Source organism: Parasteatoda tepidariorum, chromosome 2 (genome assembly GCF_043381705.1).
Source record: "Parasteatoda tepidariorum isolate YZ-2023 chromosome 2, CAS_Ptep_4.0, whole genome shotgun sequence".
Lineage (NCBI taxonomy): Eukaryota > Metazoa > Arthropoda > Arachnida > Araneae > Theridiidae > Parasteatoda > Parasteatoda tepidariorum.
In genome coordinates, this window is record NC_092205.1 from 15,502,609 (window position 1) to 15,518,817 (window position 16,209).

At 28.6% G+C, this 16,209-nt stretch overlaps 1 protein-coding gene across 2 annotated transcripts; it reads right to left on the reverse strand.

Moving 5' to 3' along the window:
* Positions 1 to 510: 510 nt before the first annotated feature.
* LOC107441575 (thymidylate kinase) lies at positions 511 to 16,194 on the reverse strand. Of its 2 annotated transcripts, none has more exons than XM_016054891.2 (6): positions 16,070 to 16,194; positions 13,593 to 13,727; positions 11,988 to 12,096; positions 10,391 to 10,481; positions 8,520 to 8,708; positions 511 to 3,420 (listed from the first exon to the last, which is right to left on the reverse strand). In XM_016054891.2, the coding sequence occupies exons 2-6, from the start codon at positions 13,717 to 13,719 to the stop codon at positions 3,289 to 3,291; spliced, it is 648 nt and encodes a 215-aa protein (XP_015910377.1). In that variant the 5' UTR covers positions 13,720 to 13,727; positions 16,070 to 16,194; the 3' UTR covers positions 511 to 3,288. The 2 variants fall into 2 exon arrangements, with proteins under 2 accessions (XP_015910377.1, XP_042897047.1); XM_043041113.2 differs by lacking the exon at positions 16,070 to 16,194 and adding an exon at positions 15,730 to 15,840.
* Between the last annotated feature and the right edge of the window lie 15 nt (positions 16,195 to 16,209).

A 16,209-nucleotide genomic window follows, 5' to 3' on the forward strand; every position in this document is an offset into this window, starting at 1 on the left:
TTTCATTAAAATATCATCATATCCTAAATAAATTATCTCATATAATATTAATATTGCTGTATAAATTGTTTTCACTGGTGATAATTTGTATTTTTTGAATTAATTCAATTAAAAGTCACAAAGAGTCTTTTTTTTTTTTAAACAAATGTTTAGATGTTTATTCCTATTTTTTTAAATTTTATTTATTAATGAAATGTCAATTGTTTGGCTACTAGGTCATTAGACCACAGGCCCTCTAATATTTCTCCACTCGACCACAGTAAGTATCAGGACACTTGTCCAAAGTAATCATATTCTGGCCAATTGTACTGATTGAACATGCAGGGGAGTAAAAAATAAACATTATTAAAAATTATGAGACTTGAAATCCGCTGGGTGATACTTTTAGACAAAATAACAAAAACTTTCTTAGTTAACATTAAGAGGTAATGAAATTAGAAACAAGTTAGATTTTACTTTTTCAAAAGATAACACATACTAAAAGCATAAATAAAAATAACACACACAAAATGCATAAGTAAAAATGATTTATATAAGCAAAATATGCATAAAAATTACAAACTTAAGTAGAAAACTATTATTTACTATGAGCAATTTTGAATGAATAATGACAATAAGTACTAGATTTGTACTAATACGTAATTTAAATTTAACACAATTATCACAAAATAGGTTTATGTAGCATTAAGAGCAATATGTGTAATTACATTATATAATGTAAATAACCACGACCAAATGAAATTTACAAAGATTTTTTAAATAAAAACACATTTCAACTTTATTCCAAAAATGTATTTTTAACATTGCACATAAATAAAATTCTGTAGCCAGCTTTACCATCATTACAAAATCATACCATCAAACTTCAACTTGTATATAATTTTTTTTTTTCTTAAATCAGGAGCAAGTTTTTTTCTCTTTCTGTGTGTAACAAAAAAGCCGCTTTAGAAATAAAACCGATGCATAGGTCATAATTGCCTTAACTTTTATTACAAAAAGTTTTCCTCAGCATTAAAAAAGCAGGAATATGCAATTCACAATTATAAGCCTTTTATCATTATAAAAAGTCACATATCATTAGCACACACATCACAATATCATAGAAGTTAAAATTATCATCAGTTAGAAATGACATTAGTCTATTAGAATTCATCTTGGTGGTCAAATCAAATATCAAATCAATATCTACCTCTAATAAACCTCTTACTTTAGTAAATGTGTAAATTTTTATCCACATCACACAGTTTCTCTCTCTTATAATATAGAGTAGCCCTTTTTCTAGGAGATGAAACCAGAATGTAACTTTCGAATGGTGTGACAGTCTAAGGGTAAACGCATGACTTTTGCTTCCAATTGGGGAGCATCTTACATATGAAGCAAATATGGCAGCTGCAATTAATATACACACTGCTAAATAATCGCTGATGAGCAATAATAGTATATAAATAAATAAAATTTTAAATATACAATAAATATGAAGGTTAATGTAAAAAAGCCCCTAACAATCGTAAAGAAGCATATAACTGAAAAAGTGGAAATAGGGTGCTTAGGAAAGTAAATGATAGGTCTGCACACAATGCACTTGATCCAGAGCTGTCTTAATAGCATGTAGTCCCCCCGCCCCCGGGCACATAATTGTTTTGTGCCTCTATAACATGTCATATTGTTTGAAATCAAGCTTCACATGCATGAAATAAAGCAACTTTTAAGATAATTTCAAAAAATTTAAACACATTTTGATTGCCCCAAAAACTCAATGAACATTTAAAAAAAAAGCATTTTTAAACTATGCATAATTTTTGAAAAAAATTGAAATTCTAATCAATTGCAATCCTCAAATAATAAATGAGTGCCTGGGGCCCCCGCGTAAAGACGGCACTGACTTGATCCTATATGCACCAAAAAGTGGTGGTATATTTAAAAAATATAAGTGTATATAATAATATATATATACACAATGCCTGCACCTTTGCATGACAAACGAGCATATACAAAACAAAAATGATTAAAATATTACAACTAGTTTGCATATTTATATACAAAAAGGTTGTAACATTAAATTAAAAATACAAATGATTAGTAATCTATGATCTTGTTTGTGTTGCAAAAATTACACCAATATTTAAAAGTTAAATTCTGAATTTAATGCAAGTTCTTAATATTTGTAATTCTGAATATAATTGGTTGTTTTCTTCGCAAATAATTGTAACTCATCTTTAATCGTGACATCAGCGTTCTAAAGAAGGAAACAGTTATGCAATGTTATTATTTTACTGAATTTAAGTTTTATGATTTAACCCCTAATATTTTTAAAGTGTATTGAGAAGTTTAATTTTTTTAGAGTTTAGCAGACATTTTTATAATAAAAAGTGAATAAATTAAACATGATTTGAAAAAGAGAGAGAGAAGTGTTATGAGCTAAGTAAATTAATATTCAGTACCTTTAAAGCATTCTGCAACATTAAGGATAAGGTAGGTATTATTTGATTTGAAATTTATTTATGTAGAAAACAGATCAAAATAATATTTTGTTTTTTTATCAATAGCATAAAACATTCAATTAAGATTTCACAATATGCTTCTTTAAAAAAATATATGTATAGAATGTTTTGAATTAAGTTAATAAACTATGTTAAGTAGTCAAACTATGTATGAAACTAAACTGCCCAAGCTCATTAATAAAAACTAAGAATTCTGTTAATGAATTACTATAGCATCCATTAAAGAAAAGAAAAAACTTTCTGCAAATTAGATTTAAGGAGTCAAATAGTTTTTAAATTTGAAAAATAAAAATAAATTCAATTTCTTTAATAAAAACTAATCTTGGCAGTCTAGAACAATTTCTAATATAAATGTCAGTTTATGCAAATAAAATAAAAAATGTGAATAAATGCTAATAAATAAACACAAAAGAAAACTAACACTATTTACAGATGATTTGCAGAACTAACTTCTAGAAGCATTTTTCGTAAAATAAAAATATGTAGCACATAACACAGGTTGAATGTGATTCACATAACTACGTCTAAAAAAATTATAAGAGTATAATAGACAAATAAAATAAAAACATATGTTTAAATGAAATTAATAGTATGAATACTTGCTTAAAAGGAAGAAACTTAAGTTCAATAGATTTAAAAAACCCTACAAAATAAGGACAAGATAAAAACTAATGATATGAAATGTTATAAATAGTGGAAATGTCACAGTATAAAAAGCAGTCTTATTGTTCAGTCTAAAGATCAATGGTAGTTTGAATATAAAATCCAGGCTCAAAAATATGTGAGATCAGACATATGTCTCAAAATTATCAGTCCAAAGAGTATCGTATGTGGAACGAGCAGAATTATTTATAGTTTGCTTAACTAAAGTTTTTATTTCTTCTTGAACTTCACTTAATTCTCTGTCTGTACTGATAACCTAAAAAATAAAAATGCAATACGTTAGTTTATTAGAAATTACTTTTATGAAATAGTATTGATAATGTTTCCTAAAAGATTCATAATAAATACATACTATAAATATTTTATTAAATATTATTTCATTTATGAAATCACTTAAAAACTTGTAATATTATAATATGAAGAAAAAAATGAATTTAGCAAATATAATTAACCAAAGTTTTTAAAAAATAATTACATTTTCATATGTAAGAGAGTGGAATTATGCTTATTGCTAAAGGGAATTCACACTTGATTTAAATTTTGACCATGTTCATATTAATTAGAGCACTTAAATTTTAACTTTAAGTGGAGCTCTGTATTGGATGAAGACAATTGTTTTCTACTACAATCAAGAATTTATGCTGGATAATTTTTTGCCCTCTGATGGTCATGGAATAAATAGGAATTTATTGGAGTTTTTTTTTTGTATCAATACTTTTCAAAGAAGAGTTATTTTTCAATAGATGGCACCACTATGATAAAATTTAAATGCAATCAAAATTATGATATTTCATTAGAAATTTTTATTGATCCTTTTAAAATGGGATTTTTGGGGTAGATTGTGGATATAAATTGTATTAACATTTAAAGAGGATTGGATTATCACTTTTATGGCGTATTAGTGGTTTGTAGCTGGTTTTTCATATGGATCTTTTTTTTTGTTCTGACGTCCACTGGATGCGTGATGACTTTTGAGCGAGTAAACAGGTCAGTATGGATTATTTCGCCTTGATGAAAAAAGTATAAGAGGCGTGAAGAGTGGCTGAAAAAGCAGGACAACGGGAGTGCGGATCGTGCCCGATGGAATGTTGGGTTGAAACATCACCGCTGACAGGATCTATCATGGCTGCTAGAAGTGTGTTCTGAGCCGGTATCATCGAGAATGAGTTTAGATATAGCTGGAGTCTCGGAGTGAGTTGATCTAGGCTGAAATGCTGAAAGGTTGATGTTTAGAAAGAGTCTCTGGATGCCGCGACTAAGTACGCAACATTGGTCGGATGAGCTGTTGTCTGGAAGAAAGTTGATCTGAAGCCTCAGAATAGTTGACGGGAAGTGATAGACTGAAAGTCGCTAAGTTCAAGACGGTTGGCAAGAATTGAGCGTTCCTCGGCAGAAAATCGAATGTTTCTAAAGAACTGAATGGCGGTCGGAAAGTCGAAGTTCTCCTAGTCCATAAGTCTAGCTGCAATCCCGGTCGGCGTTCCAGAAGGTGATCTGCAAGTTCCTTTTGTATTTATAAACTCTAATTTCTTACCTTTTTAGTAACTTTTTAGAAGAGCATTTTATTCCGTATTTTAAATTATTTCTATCCGGTGTTAAGATACCTATTTTAAGATGAGCCTTGGATATTTAATTTTAATTATCTGCTGTAGGAATACAAGGACTTAAAGTTTAAATGTTTTTGTAAATTTAGAATGAGCTAGTATTTTTATTTCGTAAATGTCTCTTTTAGTGTGAATTAATTTAATGTTATGCATATGAAATTTAAAAGTGCTTTTTATCGAAAAGTTTTATCTTGAGTATAACAATTTGGAAATTTAAAAGTGTATAAATTGGAAATTTTAGTGCGCATGAAGACATCTGGAAATGATTGAAGTTGTGTTTGTTGAAAATTTATAGTTATAATAAAATTTAATTTTAATGGTTAAATGTTTCATGTAATTCATTAGTTATTTGTCTATTTTTGAACCTGGGTAACCGTTACCAAAATTCAATTAAAAGTTCACAGCCTTGCCAAAGTTTGAAGGGTAACGGTACAGTCAATGAAAATTTCAACCACTGTTCACAAGCTAGAAGTAATCAAACGTAAGCTTAATGATTTATCACCTTTTTGATAATACAAGTTACTATTGCTTCCTAATCGTAAGAAACAAAATTTATCTGCCATCAAAATTTTGACCACTTTGCAATGTAAACAAAGAAAATGATACATTTTTAAGAAAGGAGAAAATGGATCTATCAGAAAAATATAGGGCACATAAATCAGAATTTTAAAAATCACGAGAGAAACAATATCATTAATTACTAAAGAAAAAATAAGATTGAAACACGGATTTAAGAAGGTATATAGAGTGTTGTAAAGTGATTACTTAAATGCGTGATTTGAAATTTTTATTATATTATGAGAATACAATTTTAGTGTATCAGGATAAATTTTCATGTCGTAATATATTAAAAATTCATTAGATCCAATTGTAGTTTATTAAATATTGGCCATTTCGGGATTACTTGTTAGATAATCAATTTTATACTTTTGTGTTAACCTCAGTAGTTCATTCAATCTGGACAAAGATATTTCAGTCTCATGTTCTTAAAGTTTATATGAAGTTGTGTTCGTCTTTAACAATTCTGCGTTAAAAATTCATGGTGCATGAATGAGGAAGAAAACAGAGAGTGCTGGCTAAATGAAAATAAATGTCTCGGTCGCTAGATTTTGCCTAAGTTATGAAATTTAAATTTTAGATCAAAATTTTGTCAGAATATAAATTATTGATTTGCGAAATTCCACGAATTAGGGAAAGAATCACATGCCTAAAGGTAAGTTATTAAAAGTATGTTATTAAAGTTCTTAAGTTATGAAAATTTGACTTAATTCTGGTTTATTAGTTTTATACTATTCACATAATTTTTTTCTATCAAAACTTGGTAGGACATTTAATGTTAACTGAGTGCAGGAGATAATACCATATCATTGAAAAATGGTAATATACAATAAAATGATAGTTGAATTAGAATAAATGAAAGTTGGAAGGAGGTTTAACGTTAACTGATTGCAGGTGGTAATACTATATCATTGAAAAATGGTAACATACAAGAATAAAATGAAAGTTGAATTTTCATATTTTAGCAACTATTTTAGTTTTTAAATTTTACAATCTTATTTTAATAAACAATATGACGTTATCATGAAAAATGCGTATTTTCTGCAAAAAGAATTTGATGCTAACACTAAATCTGTTTTATAGACACAAACTGTAGGAAAGAATATTGTCCTGCGTTAATGCGTGATCGGGCATTGAACATGTTAATCTTATAGGCCTTGTTTACTTCACAACATCATTATCTAAATATAGTGGCAGCTCTCAGGAAAACGAAGCTCTTTCAGAAATAGATATTTATTTGACAATTGTGACGCGTAAATAAAGCACAAATGATTTAATAGAAGAAAAATATAACTAAATATTTTTTTCGAAAATCATTTAAACTCTACTTTATCACAAAACTTTTATTTCTAAAATTTAATATTGGCATCAATATCATTTGTTAAATTGATGTACTCATTATAACATACTAATGCATATTCAAGTTTAACCAGAAATAAATATCAAACTTTAAATTTAAAAGTTCAATCTAAATTACTTCCCAACTCTCAATTTTCAAGTTTAAATTTCCCTAGTATCTTCAAAACATTAAACTTTCAAATTTAATCTAGTAATACTTTATTAAACATTAAATTTATGCAAGTTTATAATTAAAACAGCATTATTAAAATTACGTTCTAGTAAATGTTCAAAATACAAAAAGTTTTACTTACACCTTAAACTTCAAAAATAGCACATTATTAAAAATTCAAAATACTTTTGCTATTCAAGATCTAAAACTTAAAACATTTACTATTTACCTGCCTTATTATCTCTCACTGTTATTACAATATTCAAAGTTCACTTGTATGTCTTAAAAAAGTATATTATGTCTTAAAAATGTAGAATAAAAAGTTCAAGTTTCCAGAACTATACATATTTCAAGTCTTTTATAAAAACGGCAAAGTTCAAAAAAATAATGCAATCCTTCAAGAAAGTTGAATTACACAACTGTAAGTTTAACTATAAATCTTTAAGGATTTGAAACGAAATTCACTACAGAAGAGCACATCTCCAGTTTCTATCTCACACTGTGTAGAAGACATGATCCTTTGACAAAGAAACCCATCTACAAATGCCGCCTCGAACATCCACATACTGGTGAGTACTGCGACAAGGACTTCATTGACATTCACGTTTCGTCTATCTTTTCAGCCATGCTTTTCCCCCAATGAATTGAAGTTCAATAAAACTTAAGCACTCAGTTTCTGTTCTTTACAAATTGATTGTTTAAATAATCACTTCTCAGCTTCCAGAAAAACCATCATTCCATGATGGCTCAGACAGCCGACCCCCATCAAGGGAGTCAGCACGGTTACAGGAAATCGAAACTTAGTTTCCTGTTCAATATCTCTACCGCCGGCTATTTCAGCTTTGGTTTCACAATGCTGCTCTTTGTTTTCAAATCTTCTGGGTCCGTAACTCATGATGGATGGGTATGGACAACATCATTAAATAAATGGATAAATAGCAGAGTGAACCTGTGTAGTGACAGAACTCAAAACGAAGCTTTCATAAATATATATTTATTTGACGATTGTGACACATGAGTAAAGTACAAATGATTTCATGAAAGAAAAGAATTTCATAATCATAATTACACTCAACAGAGTGTTGTGCCAGAGCAATGACTCAACTTCTGTAAGAATCCTTGTTAGTAACTTTTTTTTGTATAAACCAAAGGGTGAGACATCATAAGCCTCGGCCTTTTAAAAATGAAGATTCGGCATCATTGACCAATTAAAAGCTAATGAGCATCTTGCAATGGGGTATTGGCAATGGTCCAGGAACCATCTCGAGGATGATCCCAAGACATGCCATCACAATTTTGATCCTCTGCAGAAGGGGTCGCCTCTGTGCCTTGGTAGCCCAATGACCTGCGTGTGAAGTCGAGCACTTTACGGTAGAATAGTTTAACAAGGACCGATACCGCATGCCCTCGGTCCCTACGTAGGCTGATCAAAGTGGTCACCCACCCGTTTACTAATTGCAGCCAGTGATGCTTGACTTTGGTGTTCTACTTGGACCATCTTTACCATCAATCCAGTACGGAACTTAGGGATACAAATTATACTTAATTTTTTAATAGGATGATTGGAACATACATTCAAGCTAAAAACTGCAGAGATATGCCACTTTTTAATTACATAACCATAATAAAATAAATAGTATTAATACCAAATAAAGAATTTTTGTTTGTTCTTTTTATTCATACCTTCCAGTTGTCTTCTCGTAAAAGTCCGTATACTTTCTTCACTTCATTCTGAAAATCTCCCTTCTCATACCTTTCTTCACCAAAGCCACTCCTCTTGGCCATTGCTTCTGAAGGCAAATCAAGGTACAGTACTAAATCTGGCTTTGGCAATCCTACATCTGATTGTTTACACCAAGAGAAACTTAAACCCTAAGAGAGTATTAAAAATTTTATTAGCACAAAATAAGTACAGACAAATAGTTCAAAAAGTGTCTGACAATTGAAACACTAGAATTAGGGCTGTGTTCATATATTCTTACAGAAAATGTCTTTGACCAACAAATTACTTGAGAAAGCAACATTATATGTTTTTGTTTTTAACATTGCTAAAACCTGGTAAATCCCAGATAAGAATCAGAAATGTAGCTTCTTCAACCTTCTTTGGCAAGCTTCCTCCCTCTATATGAATTATGAAATGGCAATATTAGTTTAGTGAGAATTAAATGTTTAATTCTTAATAAGCTATTAAAATGCTATTTTAATTCGTAAAAAAATTTTAAAATTAATTTTTTTATATAAATAATTTTAGTCTCTAGGCGATCTTATGTAAATTTTTTCTTAAATAATTAAGCTATTTATCCATTTTAAAGTCTAGATAATTCTTTTAGTTTACGAAGTACTTTTGGAAACTAAAGATACTTCACCGATAGCAACAAATGGAAAGCTTCTGTGAGCCTACTGGTAACAGATTATAAGCTATGACGCTTCGCATTTCCCTCAAGGTCATTCATTATTTGTATGACGAGTCCTGTTCGAGAAACACATCTTTATAATGCCTGAGTCAATTCCTGCTAGATAAAAAGTGCTTTCTGTAATTAGCTTTTTTCATGAAAAAGACATACAATTCAAAGCAAACACAGAGGCAGAGAAACAAAGTTTGCTCCTTGCATGACTGTGCTAGTCCTCACGTAATGCTTCTAGCCACAACATTGCTCAAAGGTTTCAAATGGAAAATTTTAGATCATCCATCCTGCACCCAATGACTTTCACATACTTTCACAATGCAGGGCAGAACTTTCACGATGTTGAGATCAAAACTTAAGTTGTTAACTGAAATGTGGTTCCAACAATGGGTAGTAAAGTTCTATGACTTACAAAAGCTTGTACCCAGAAATAACAAATGTTTTGACAACAGCAGTGACTCGAAAAATAGAAAATGCACCAGTAAGTAATTTGTAATGTACATTAAATCAAATTTTTTTCAAGTGAGTATGCAGCATTGTATCTTTACTTTTCAAAAATGCCTCATAGTCAAAGCAATCAACAAATACAGTAACTAATTTTTCTTAGAAAAAGAGCAGCGAAAAACACCCTAAATATCAAAAAATAAGATCATTAGTCCTATTTTCCGAGTATCTTGATAATGCAAGAACATGAAATTAAGATCAGAAAACTTATCAATAGAGTGAGTAAAAAAAATAAATATATTTTGACATTTCCTCAATCACATCGGAGCTTAATTTACTGTATGCAAAACAAAATTTCTGGAAAACGAAACCTAGGTAAAGTTAGAAATGAACCAAGGTAAAGTTAGGCGTTTTACTATCTCTGTCTAGCTTAAAATTGATACAACTTTTAATGTATTTGAAACTATTAACACTGTATTGCATTAAACTGCATATTTTGTAATAAAAAGATGTGACAAAGAATTCATACTCATAAATGATATGTCTTTTGTATACACAGATTTTTATAATGCAATAACTATAATTCTTAAATCATTTTACCCATTTTTTTCTACAACTAAAATATATTTTATTAATAAGTTTATATTAATAACTAGAAATTTATGATGAAGAAAAACACTAAACAAAATAACAGTAATATCATACTTTTTTGGCATAAGAAAAAGCCACTCCTGAATAAGCATAGCGATCTACAATCAAATTCACTCCAGAGTTAAGCAGTTGCAACATTTTGGGTCTAAAAATTGTAAATAAATATTAATAATATACATACCACAAATAAGCATATACGTATTCAAATACTTATGGTTTTAATTTCGTTTCACTGTTTGTTCCAAAACAAATCAAATTGGTAATATCTCAAGCCTTATCATATAATTTTGGTATTATAAAAATGATCACCAAACTATTAAGTTGCATGGAAAGTTCATGCCCCTCCTCATGCCACACACCCAGCAATAATCGATGCAAACTTTTTAGATGACTTTATATTAAGGCAGTTAGAAGACTATATTTATACAGTTAGGCTAAATTGACAGTGGTAATAGGTACTACTCCATTAATTAGTTAAGCACCACTCAGGGTGCCAAGCCAAATTATTCAACAAAAAATAAGCACCTTTTAAGCACTCAAAAAATATTTTTAAGCACTTTAAAAAAATACCATAATTAGGCAGGATTGGAAAGTTTGTGACAATTGACGGTTTCATCTTGTTTTAACCATCATGACGGAAAAAAACCAAACCTTTTGGCATTGTTTTTGACAATTGTAAAAAATCACGAAATTTTGAATCATGTAAAATGAATAGTGTTTTCATATGCTGGGGACTGACAATACAATATGCCAAAATAGACTGGGGTTGAATAGAACAATGTGAACTTTTTTTTTTTGCATAATTCATAGAGAAAATCAACATGGTAAAGGAAAAAATCTCAATTTGAAAAGGGGAAAATTAAGCACCTTTTAAAAACACCCAATAAAAAAAGCACCTTTAAAGGTTTTTAAAAAACAAAAATAAGCACCTTTAAACACTTTTTAAAAATGCTACACATCCTGCCACTAGAATAAAAATAGTTTAGCAACTATATTTACAGCCCTTGGAAGACGAATAGGGCTAAAAACATTTTTATGACAAGAAACTTCAATTGTGCAGATGCAAATAATTTACAAAGTCTTTGATTCAAGTTAAAGTTTCTCTTATTGAAATTTTTTGAAATAGGTAAAAATTGGAATAGATAGATTCAAACTTATTAAATGAAAGATCTGGGATTCATTCATATGTATATGAAAATGTCATGAAATAAAATGCTTCCAAAAATTCATGGAAATAGACAAAAAAAAAAAAAACTTATTACATTATCTTTTCAAGGAATTAAAATATTAAATATTTTTATTCCTTGAAAAGAATTTTAAAATATTAAATATCAAATATTTTTAAATTTTTATATTGATTTTGCTAGTTAAATTAATGTCCATCATAAATAAATCATTTTATAATCAATCATAATAATCAGTTTATCATAATTAAATCATTAATTAATTAAATCATATGATTGAATTAAAAATAATTGTAAATTGAATTAAAAATAACAATATTTAAGTCTTAACTCTGAAAACTGGTTTTTGCCCAAGATGCAACACTTATTTCAATTGGAGAAGAAAAATAATGTTAATTACTTTAACTAAGTATTTAAAAAACATTTGTTAAATTTGATTTCAAAATATGAATAAAAATATAGCATACACTGCTTCCCATCTATTGGCAGAGAAAAGGAGATGAACTGCATGGTCTTCTATTTCTTCAGATCCAGTGAGATATTTGTTGATAATACCTCCAATAACAGTAGATCGATCTATAGAATAATAAGGATGAGTAACGGCGAATAAATAGTTGAACAAACATGCTCATAAGGCTTAGTTTATTATAAGCAAGATTTGAACTCAAAATAATACATTGAGAAGATCAAAGAGCTATAGGAATGAAAGAACAGTCAAATTAGGTAATTGACTCAAGGTTAGGTAATTGAAAAAACTTTAAAAATTACAGAAAAGTTTTATTAAGTCATAGTGCATTGTCACAAAAAAATATGAGAATGATTACATGTTATAGAAATAGACTTCTTTGATATTTATAGCCCAACACTGCTATCTATAAGGGCATATTTTGCGATCCTCTTAACTCAATCTTTGATTATAACAAACCTCAGTTGTTTTGAGCACTTGCTTTTCATACAGATATTAACAAATATTCATGATTTAGATATGGATATTGAATGTGTACTGTTCCTCGCTTGAATAGGCATAAAATATTTCTTGTGTAAAATAATGTACTACATATAAACTTTCACTGTTGTTCAACAAAACATGGTGCATTTTTTGTAGTCTATCGCTATGTAATACAAGAGTTTGTCAGTTTCATTAGTAATACTCATGAAAATGAAATCATTCTACTACTTTAAATTAAATCCCTAATATTATTGAGTTGGGCTTGAATTTACAAGGTTCCATAAGTGAATATAACATCCTTAATTAACTGTGAACATCAATTCACTTCAAAAACCATATTTAAATTGCCCATCAATGCTTACTATACAAATTTATCAAGATTGTTGATTCAAAGATTACAACATATAACTGTAAATTTTTTTATTAGGGAGTGCACAATATGCAGCTGCAGGAAGAAATGCATTCATTTAATGGTTAATATATAGTTTGTCTAAAGTAAAAACTCCTTCAGCCATACGTCTGGATCCGTGGTGGTGACTATGTTATTGAGGTATAACTATTTCAAATAGGGGTGTGGGGTCACAGTTCAGGATAGGTTTTGGGCTGAGGCCAGCAAGAGAAAGGGGATATTTTTCTTCAGTCTATTGTGATAGCCCTAGAATGAAGAGACGCTACCCTCCCTTAAGTGCACTGTTCTTGTTTCCATAGCAACTGACGGCCTCAGACTTTGTGGCAGGGGGAGTTCTCACTGTGGACAAACTATACAACCCCTTATCTTCCAAACAAAAATAGCTAAGCACTAAATAACAAGAATAAAAAAAAAATTATATCTGTCTTTCAAACTACAATCAAGTAATTTTTGAAGAAAAAAAAAGAAAAAAGCTGAAATAATAATTTTTAACTTACAAAATGCAAATTCAAGAAGTTAAAATTTTCTTATTTTTTTATCTTAGAAAGAAAAGTTCTTGATTATTCTTAATATAAACAATCTTTATTAAGTATTACTCATTAGTTTAAAATATAAAACTATGAAATATCGAGCAAAGCTCAATTGAGAAAAAACATATAGATTTGCAATGATAGATTTTAATTGAAATAAAATCTATTAAAACAAGTGAGATACCTGGAAACTGTAGTGTTTCTACTTTAATATCATCTTCTTTTAGAGCATCAGAGAGCAATTTAGTGTGTGTCGATTTTCCAACACGATCACAGCCTTCAAAGACAATCAGAGCACCTCTGCGAAGCATACCTAGGGCTGATTAAATCAAAATACAGCTTTTGTTCAATACGAATTTTTAAAAATAGAAATGAGCAAAAACTTGGAAAGATTTAAAGCAGTTTTAAGCATTTTTTTTAAGGGCAGCTGCCCTGCATGCCCTTTGATCCCAATAAATTCATCTTCTTTGCCCTTATTATAAAAATAAGCTACAATCCCTTAAAAACACTGTCTTTTTATTCATATTCCACTTTGAAAATAATTAATTTGCCTTTGAAATAATTACACACTGGTAAAATTATCTGTGTTTATAGGTTTAATTTAGATTAATATTACAAATATTTACTTGGTCATTATTATTCTCAAGTGGTTAAATTAAAGTGGTTACTGATTAAACTTTTTTCAGGAGACATTAATAAACTTTCTTAACGATTTTAAATTTTTTAAACAAATACCTTTTTTGTAAAAACAATGCATATTTAGATGTTCATTTTCTCATAATTTTCAGTTTAATTATAAAAAAAAAAAAATCTTTCAAAATCATTATCAATTAACCATTTTTTGTTAGTTTACCCTTTTTGTAAAGAAAAAATAAATATGCACACGGATTGCTTTTTATCACGCCATTAATTATTTTTATAAACTACAAATTTTTCTTCTGTTTTAATTATGAGAGAAAATTACTTTTTGAAATATACTTATAATATAGTATAAGAGAATTATTTAAAAATTTTTGAGAATAAACTTTAGTCATTACAGAATACTAGAAATTTGGATAAATTTTTACTGTGCTAAGTGTTTTACTGTTTTAAGCTTCTTTCAAAAATCCAAGAGCCCTTTTCAGAGAGGAAGCGCCCTTTACTTTTTTTATTCCAAAGGAGAACTCTGCTTAAAGATATACATGTCTTATTTTCATTTTAAAAAGAAGACGTTAATGTACATTAGTTAAAAAAATTCATAACTATGAATTATACAGCATAGCATAATTATTAGTTTTACTTTATTCTAAATTATACATTTTGCTATTGTCAACACATTAGAACAAATGAAATGACTTTCCATCTTTAACAAACGGAACTACACTATTTTTTTGTACATTTATTTCCAGGGGTCTGTCTAGGTTTTTTTGAGAGGTACCTATTTTGTGAAAATTTAGACATAATTTGTGAAAAATTAAAAATTATATTAAGAAATCAACACAGAAATATGGATTTATCGTTTCTTAAGGGATACAAAAATAAAATTTTTAGAAAAAGTATTTTGTGAAACTACCATTTTTCCTAAAATGGAATTTGTGAAACTACCGTTTTTCCTAAAGTTGAATTTGTGAAGGTACCGCTAAACGGTAGTAAATTCAGCCTGGACAGACCACTGGAAAGGTATCTATTTTGTGAAAATTTAGACAAAATTTGAGAAAATTAAAAATTATATTAAAAAATCAACACAAAAATACGGATTTATCGCTTCTTACGAGACATAAAAATAAAATTTTAAGAAAAAGCATTTTGTTAAACTACCGTTTTTCCAAAAGTTGAATTTGTGAAAGGACCGCTTAACGGTACCTTGTAAATTTGGCTTGGATAGACCCCTGATTTGAATCCTTACCTATTGCTAAAAGTCTTACTGCATTTAAAACCCTTTAAAATATAATAAAAGATATAAATTATAATCTAAGTCTAAAAATAAATAACACTAGTATATCCCCAAATTTCCACTTATTATCCAGTTTAACTTAAATTATAAATTTATACAGATGAAAAAAATAGCTTCAAAATTTTATTTAATTAGAAAATAATAAGAAATAAAAGTATACACCAATAATTATTGCCATCATGATAAAAATTTATTCCTTCTGTAAATTGTTGTTAAATTAATTTAAATTCCTTGTTAAATTTAAAAAGGCGAGCGAAGAAACAAATATAAAAAGATTCCGATTCTTTCACAAACATGAATTTACATATTATCTTATCGATATTTATCACCGAAAAGTTTTCTTGGATTACATTTATAATACAAGAAAATATCTAAATTTAACACTAACTTGGTTATCTACACATTAACGGAGTTCCCTATTAATTTTATCGCTCTCTATAGAAAGCTAAACGCATTTCATTAAATACTTTACCAACTATGATATAAAATCATTGTAAGTCAGAATTCATTAAAATAAAATATGTTATGAGTTTAATTAGGATACACGAAGGCTTGATTACAAATCAGTAACAATTCCAATTTGTATGCACATTTCTACAGAGACTGTCAAACAAAATTTTTTTCAGTTGAATCAGATTTTATAATTATTGTACAAAAAAAAAGATGAATTTAGAAAAAATAGCAAAACGTAAAATTTTAACAGAAAGATAAAATAAACACAGAAATACCTTTTATATTAGATTTTCTCAGCTTTCGCGGTTTTATAAACACTCAATCCATTCACATCACAAATGACTACAAACTGCCAAAAGCCGGTAACAAATTCCATATCGGAACAAAAAAGATATTACTGAGCTATAAGCTACAA